We start from the raw sequence: 7,847 nt of genomic DNA on the forward strand, positions 1-7,847 counted from the left end.
AAAGCCCCCCCAACAGGGCTGATAAAAAAATATATATATAACAAAAAAAAAAAAGAAGGAATTGTAATTAACCGCTTGCCGACCAGCCATAAATCTATCCCCTATTCTTTAGACACGATAACTTTTGCGCAAACCAATCAATATAAGCTTATTGTGATTTTTTTTTTACTAAAAATATGTAGCAGAATAAATATCGGCCTAAACTGATGAATGAATTATTTTTTTTTACAATTTTTTTGGAAATATTTTAAAGCAGAAAGTAAAAATTTTAATTTTTTTCAAAATTGTTGCTTTTTTTGTTTATAGCGCAAAAAATAAAAACCGCAGGAGGAGATCAAATACCACCAAAAGAAAGCTCCATTTGTGGGGAAAGAAAAAAAAAAGGACATCAATTTTGTTTGGGTACAACGTCGCAGGACCGCGTAATTGTCAGTTAAAGCGACGCAGTGCTGTATCGCAAAGAATGGCCTGGTCAGGAAGTAGGTAAATCCTTCCGGGGCTGAAGTGGTTAATATTTAAAAGTTAAATTGTAAAAAAATAAATAAATAAATAACATTTTTAAAAACCAGTCTTTCCCAAAAGGAAAACATTGTAAAAATAAAAAAGTAAATAAACTACTGACAGGCCACACCTCATCGGTACCACTGTCCCCATGACATTTAAAGAAAAGAAAAAAAAAAAAAGTATCGGTGAGTACTTGAAAAAAAATGTATTGGTACTTGTACTCGGTCAAAAGTAGTGTGGTATGGGTGCAACCCTTAGTGCTGGTTCACACACTACGGGAGGCGACTTGTCGCCTGACAAGTCGCCTCCCGTTCTGTGCTACGGAACCGTTCTAATAGGAGCGACGCAAGTCGCTCCGACTTAGAAAAAGGTTCCTGTACTACTTTGGGGGCGACTTGCATAGACTTCTATGCAGAAGTCGTTTTGTAAGTCGCCTCGGAAGTAGTTTGCAGGTCGCCTCGCTGAGGCGACCTGCAAGTCGTGCCGCCCCTGTGTGAACCGGGGCTAACCAAAACCATATAAGAGGTCAAACCGAAACACTTTTATTCTGTATGAAATCAGACAGACCCTTGCCCTGGACCATTTGGCTGGCAAAAAAACAGAGCACTTTTTGCGATTCGGCACTGCGTCACTTTAACTGACAATTGCACGGTCGTACGACGTGGCTCCCAAACAAAATTGATGTCCTTTTTTCCCCAGAAATAGAGTTTTCTTTTGGTGGTATTTGATCACCTCTGCGGTTTTTATTTTTTGCGCTATGAACAAAAAAATAGTGACAATTTTGAAAAAAATGCATTATTTTAATAAATATCCCCAAAAAATATACAAATCGCAATAAGCTTTTATTGATTGGTTTGTGCAAAAGTTAGTGTGTCTACAATATAGGGGATAGTTTTATGGCATTTTTATTAATTTTTTTTTTACTAGTAATGGCGGCGATCAGCGATTTTTATTATGAATGCGACATGGCGGACAGATTGGACAATTTTGTCGCTATTTTCGGACCATTCACATTTATACCGCGATCAGTGTGATTAAAAATGCATTAATTACTGTGTAAATGTGACTGGCAGTAAGGGGTTAACCACTAGGGGGTGCTGTAAGGGTTTAGTGTGTCCTAGGGAGTGATTCTAACTGTGTGGGGGATGGGCTATGTGTGACACGACACTGATTACCGCTCCCAAATACAGGGAGCGGTGATTACTGTCCTGTCACTAGGCAGAACGGGGAAATGCTTGTTTACATCAGCATTTCCCCGTTCTTCCTCTCCGTGAGACGATTGCGGGTATTGAGTCCGCGGGACCAGCAATCACACTCACGGCGCCCGCAAGCCGCTTCTCATAGGGCAACATACAGGTACGTTAGTATGCCTGTACGTGCCCTTCTGCCGACGTATATCGGCGTGAGCCGGCCGGCAAGCAGTTAAGTAATTTAAAAAAAAAAACAATAATGTATGACCAGCCTGGTGCTGGCAGTCCCACAGATGTCTGTTGGGACATATAATTGCACAGACAGAGCTGCTGTGTTCCAATGTGACAGCCATGCGGGTGCCCAGAGTAAGTTTGGGGACACAAACCCACATGGGTGTCATATTGGGACAGAATGTGGATGCGTTCCAATTTACATAACATGTGAATGTGACCAGCTATTAATGGAACCGTTTCATACACGCGCAATGCGATTTTGAAAATGGTCAATTCAGGTAAAAACGTGCCCCTGAACCGGTGAACAGAAACACTCAGGACTGCAAACTGCAGCCACGCGTGTTAACCCAGCCTCGGGCCCCATTCACACAAAGCGATTACCTGCATGCCCTGTGCAGGGCTGCGTTTTGCTGGCAAGCGGGATGCATAGGTGTCTTGTGCATCCTGCTGCCGGCAGACCCATAGATGTCTATTGGGACATATGGTTGAACGGACACAGCTGCTGTATCCCAATGTGACATCCATGCAGGAACCTAGGGTGAGTTTGGGGGATATGAACCCGCACAGATGTTATATTTGGGTGGAATTCTTGTGTATCCCCTTGCAGGCAAGCAATCGCCCCATGTGGATGGGCCTAATTCTGCATGGCTGTGTGTGGTTCAGCCCAGTGATCCACAAATAGAAGACTACAAACCCCATCTCTCACAGATTGTAGATCTCAATGGAGCACCAGTGTGCTAACATCAGACATCCTAGTCCATGGATTACTTCCTCCAGTCCCATAACAAGAGGTCCACAACCCCATATGTGGCTGGGGCTGGAGGGATAGTCTGCAAGAGCCTGAACATTGCACCCATCATCTACTGATTGCAATGCTCCAGAGCCTCCAAAACAACTTTACACAAGGTGTACTATGCCTTTAATATGGAACCTGAAATGCGCTTATGTACATGGCTGTTGTAATAAAAAAAAGAGCTCTGTAATACTCTAACACTAGCCCTGTAGCCTTAGACACAGTATGTCCTCCCTCCTCCTCACCTCCATTACCTGCATAGAGTCCGAGCTGATAATTTCCCCTCCCAGGCTCCGGCCTAATTGGATAGCCAGCTTGGACTTGCCGGTCCCGGTGGCCCCAAGAACAACCACAAGAGGTAAAGAACGCTTCAAGCTGTGCGCCGCCATCTTGTCTACGTCACAGCCCCGTCCGAGAGCAGGAAGAGGCGGCCTTGGAGGTCGTCAGTCTTTCTGTACTACATGAAGTCATTCGTACACAATGAGAGTGAGGTGCAGGTGTTCTGTCTTGCAGTCATTCATACATACATGGGTCCCAGCGCAAAACCTCTGTCCCTGACTTCCACTTAAAGTGACTCTGTCGGTGAAATAAATACCTAAACTAATGTGTCCCATGTGAAGGAGAACTTAGGCACCATTTACATGGTAGAGTTGCCAGCTTGCCCATTTAAACCCGAAAACCTTTGAATTACACAGGTTCTGAGGCTAATTAAAAGCAAATAAGGCACCAAGTGAGTTTTCCCACCTTAATCAGCGTCAGAACCTATATAATTAATATGTGTTTGGGTTTAAAGGGATGAGGTGGCAACCATATTACACGGGCATTTTGCTATTGTGCGAATGTCAGTGGCAGGATTCTAGTGATTACAGCTGCAGCCACCAGAACCATACGCTGCAATGACAGGCGTTTGGCAGCACAGCCAGCATCCACAAAGTGCATCATCACAGGTGATCACTGGCTGTGAGAACAGGCACAAATAGCTGCGGCTTCCAACAACCTGTCATTGCAGCTGTCAATCCCAGCAGCAGTAATTAGTAGATTCCTGTCACTGGCATTTATAGCATGGCAAAACGCCCGTCTGGATGGTGCCTTAGATAGTTACCCTTCCTGAGATTGGCAGTAGTAGGGATGAGCTTGGGTGTATATAGCTCCCAACTATCCCTAGTTTCCCTCTTTCCTCCTCATTTGTCCCTCATTTTGGTCTGATCTATGTAGTCAGGGTTTTTTTCTCAGAGAAAAGGTACAGGAACTCTCCCTCCCCAGCCAACTTTCCACCCCCCAACCACGCCCAAACTCCACCCCCAACCACGCTTTCCTTAGGGTAGAGAAGTACAGCGGCACCAAATAATGGTAATAAGTAGAAATCCCCCTTTCCCGGTTCTCCTCTCTGCACAAATCTCCCCTTTCCCAGCTCTCCTCTCTGCACAAATCTCCCCCATTCGCAGTTCTCCTCTCTGCACAAATCTCCCCCTTTTCCCAGTTCTCCTCTCTGCACAAATCTCCCCCTTTTCCCAGTTCTCCTCTCTGCACAAATCTCCCCCATTCCCAGTTCTCCTCTCTGCACAAATCTCCCCCATTCCCAGTTCTCCTCTCTGCACAAATCTCCCCCATTCCCAGTTCTCCTCTCTGCACAAATCTCCCCCTTTCCCAGTTCTTCTTTCTGAAGAAATCTCCCCCTTTCCCAGCTCTCCTCTCTACACAAATCTCCCCCTTTCCCACCTCGCCTTTCTGCACAAATCTCCCCCTTTCCCAGCACTCCTCTCTGCACAAATCTCCCCCTTTCCCAGCTCTCCTCTCTGTACAAATCCCCCCCTTTCCCACCTCGCCTCTCTGCACAAATCTCCCCCTTTCCCACCTCGCCTCTCTGCACAAATCTCCCCCTTTCCCACCTCTCCTCTCTGCACAAATCTCCCCCTTTCCCACCTCTCCTCTCTGCACAAACCTCCCCCATCCTGCTCTCCTCTCTGCTAAATTTGCCCCCAGCTCCCCTATCTGCATAAATCCCCCCTCGCCACACACTTTCCCAGTTCTCCCCTCTGCAAAATCCCCCCCCCCCCCCCAGTTCTCCTCCCTACTAACCCCCCAGCTCTCCCCTCTGCTAAAATTTCCCTCTAGCTCTTTTCATCTTCATTGCGCAGATCACCCCCCCCCCCAGTTCTCCTCTGTATATATTCCCCAAAACCTCACTTTCACCGTTCTCTCTGTCCATGTTCACTCTCCCAAAAGCTCTTCCCCTCCCCCCTTTCACAGCCCCCTTACCTCCTCTTCTGCAAAGCAGCCACTGCTGTATTGTATGCGCGGGCTCTTTTCTTTCAAACTCATCACAGTAAAGTCACGATCGGAGAGCTCTGCCCATCGGAACTGTCAGAGTAGCTGTGGAGGCAGCAGGCGGGAATGTAAGCAGCCTCTTGGATGGCCACACGGAGCTGCAGTACTGTGACCCGACCCGATCGAGGGCAGGACTCACATGGGCTAGCACAGAGAAGCCGGCTTGTTGAAGCAGAGAGGGCTGCAATATGTGCCGGAACGCAAAAAAGCCCTGTATATAATTGTATATAAAATGCACTTTTTATCTTTCAAATAGTGTTTCGCAGTGCTAAAACTTTCATCCAATTCCTAAATTGCTGCATTTGTAAATTTCAAAAGCCAATATAAAGGAATAGTAGTGGTAAAAAAAAAAGTACTTGGGGGTTTATCTAATCAAATCTATTTTTTGTGTGTGTAATTCTCCTTTAAGGGGGCGTGGCAGGGGGGTGTCCTATGCCTAATAGGTATCCTTCATTCCCATCTCAAAAAGTTGGGAGGTACAGGTGTATTTAAATCCTAGTCTGAACCCACATGAGCGATCCTACCGGGAAGCCGTCACTGTATTGGGCCAAACAGAAGCGGCCAAGGCAATCCCCTCCTTGCAGCCACCTTGTATACACTTCCCTTGTATATGTGCTGCTTCAAGGTGGGGAATGGGATTCCCCAGCTCCCTGGCAGGATCACTCAGGTGGGTTCAGATTACGATCCAAATAAGCCCCAGCTTGTTCCTAATTGTCAGCAGTTCTGAGCACCAAAGGTCTTCACTGCAGGAGGAGCATCAATTTAAGTCCCTTTAAATATGCCACTTTTGGTCTGATTCTTAGACCTCTGTAAAAAAAAAAAAAAAAAGTATTATTTAATGCAACTCTAGTTTAAAAAGTACCCAACAGCAGAGAGTTAGAGCAGACCTTCTATGCCAAACCTTCTTGCCCCCAACCCTTTCCTCAACACAAATGCAGCTGGGCAATAAAGCCTACACTTGTTTCTGCCACATATGCATTATGAAGATTTCAAAAAGTTGAAAATTCATTTGCAAAGAAACAGATGATCCAGAAAAAAAAAACGTAGCTTGGACCCAGCCTGCAAAGCTTTCAGGTGGCGTGGGTGACATCACTGTGCCTACCCATTGCCTACTGGGATAGCTGGGTGCTCAAAATCCATGGTACCCTTGCAATGTTCTGGAATGCATTCTGGCAGAATTTGAAGTTCCCAGTTCTGCAGGAAGGTATGGTGATGTCACCTCTGCCTCCTGGAAGGGTCCAAGGCCAGGGCCAAGGTAAGTATTTTTTTTCCTTGTGATGTTTGCTCTTGCCTATTGCATAGAGACTCTATATATACAGTATATAGAGGCAGGGAAAGTCAGTTTTAATGCCTAGAAGCTATACATATGCATCCACGGGGAGGTTGAGAACTGAAAGCGTGTTCCTAGCACACTGACCAAGCTGTCACAGCTTCTGTTGAGGAGCCAGCAGGACAGGTTCCCAACCATGTGACTGCTTTGAGAGCCAATCATGGTGGACACATGATATAGAATCCGCACCACCTTCCAGGCATTAATATGTGCATATTGTATTTCTTGCCTGTTTATTGACATAACAAATGTCCAATTGTTGCTTATGTATTGTAACAATTGCTTGTTTCTTTCCTGTGTATTGTCACAGTTGCCTGTTTCTTGTTCACACATTGTCATAATTACACATTTGTTGCATGTACATTGTAATGATTAATTGCCACAAAATGATACAGCATTCTAAATATCCTGTATCGCACTAATTCCCCCCAAAACTAAATATTCAAAATTCATACACAAAAATATGTGATCCCAAAACTTGAAAGATCTTAACCAAAAATTATTACAGCACTCTGAATATCCTATAGGGTACTAAATCCAAATGCATGTAAAATATGTGATGCCAAAAACATCCTGTTTTGGGTGCAGTTAGTGTGATCTCATTAATAGAGTTAAGAATGGCAGATCATAACCTTTAGTGCGGATCGTATGGCCAGTTGACAAGGCTTTAGATCAGGGGTCTCCAAACTAGGGTTGCCACCTCATCCCTTTAAACCCGAACACATATGAATTACACAGGTTCTGAGGCTAATTAAATGCAGATAAGGCAACAAGTGTGTTTAATTACCACCTCAATCATCCACAGAACCTGTGTAATTAATATGTGTTCGGGTTTAAAGGGATGAGGTGGCAACTCTACTCCAAACTTTCTAGACAAAGGGCCAGTTTACTCTGTTTCAGACTTTGGGGAAACTGGACTGTGGTTAGTGGGAGTAGAAAATGCCCCAGCATCAAAAGGGAATGGACATTTTCTCAGGCTTGATGGTCAGTGGGAGTAAAAATACTACATGGCACCTGTGGTCAGAAGGAGGAGGAATAGTGCTCCATCATTGGTGTGGGAAGAATAGTGCCCCATGGTTTGTATCAGTGGGAGGAATAGTGCCCTGTGGTTGGTGTAGGTGGAAGGAATAGTGCCTCATTGTTGGTGTTCATGGGAGGAATAGTACCCCATTGTTGGTATCAGTGGGAGGAAGAGTGCCCCTTGGTTGGTGTGCATAGGAGGAATAGTTCCCCATTGTTGGTATCGATGGGAGGAATAGTGTCCCATGGTTGGTGCCGATGGGAGCAATAGTGCTCCATCGATTGGTGCTAGTGGGAGGAATAGTGCCCCATCATTTTTGTAAGTAGGAGGAATAGTGCCCCATCGTTGGTGTCAATGGGAGGAATAGAGCCCCATGATTGGTGTTAATGGGAGGAAGAGTGCCCCATTGTTGGTGTCATTGTTGTTGTTGGTAGGGGGAATTATGTC

The 7,847-nt window shown here is 45.4% G+C and overlaps 1 protein-coding gene across 1 annotated transcript in view; it reads right to left on the minus strand.

Annotated features, from left to right (window-relative positions):
• The window catches only part of TRIT1 (tRNA isopentenyltransferase 1), a 41,944-nt gene extending 38,789 nt beyond the window's left edge, over positions 1-3,155 (minus strand). Inside the window, 1 exon segment of the mRNA XM_073615286.1 lies at positions 2,967-3,155. Within this exon segment, the coding sequence (XP_073471387.1) occupies positions 2,967-3,110 (144 nt within the window). The 5' untranslated portion in view covers positions 3,111-3,155.
• Between the last annotated feature and the right edge of the window lie 4,692 nt (positions 3,156-7,847).

This window comes from Aquarana catesbeiana, linkage group LG02, assembly GCF_042186555.1.
Source record: "Aquarana catesbeiana isolate 2022-GZ linkage group LG02, ASM4218655v1, whole genome shotgun sequence".
Taxonomy (NCBI): domain Eukaryota; kingdom Metazoa; phylum Chordata; class Amphibia; order Anura; family Ranidae; genus Aquarana; species Aquarana catesbeiana.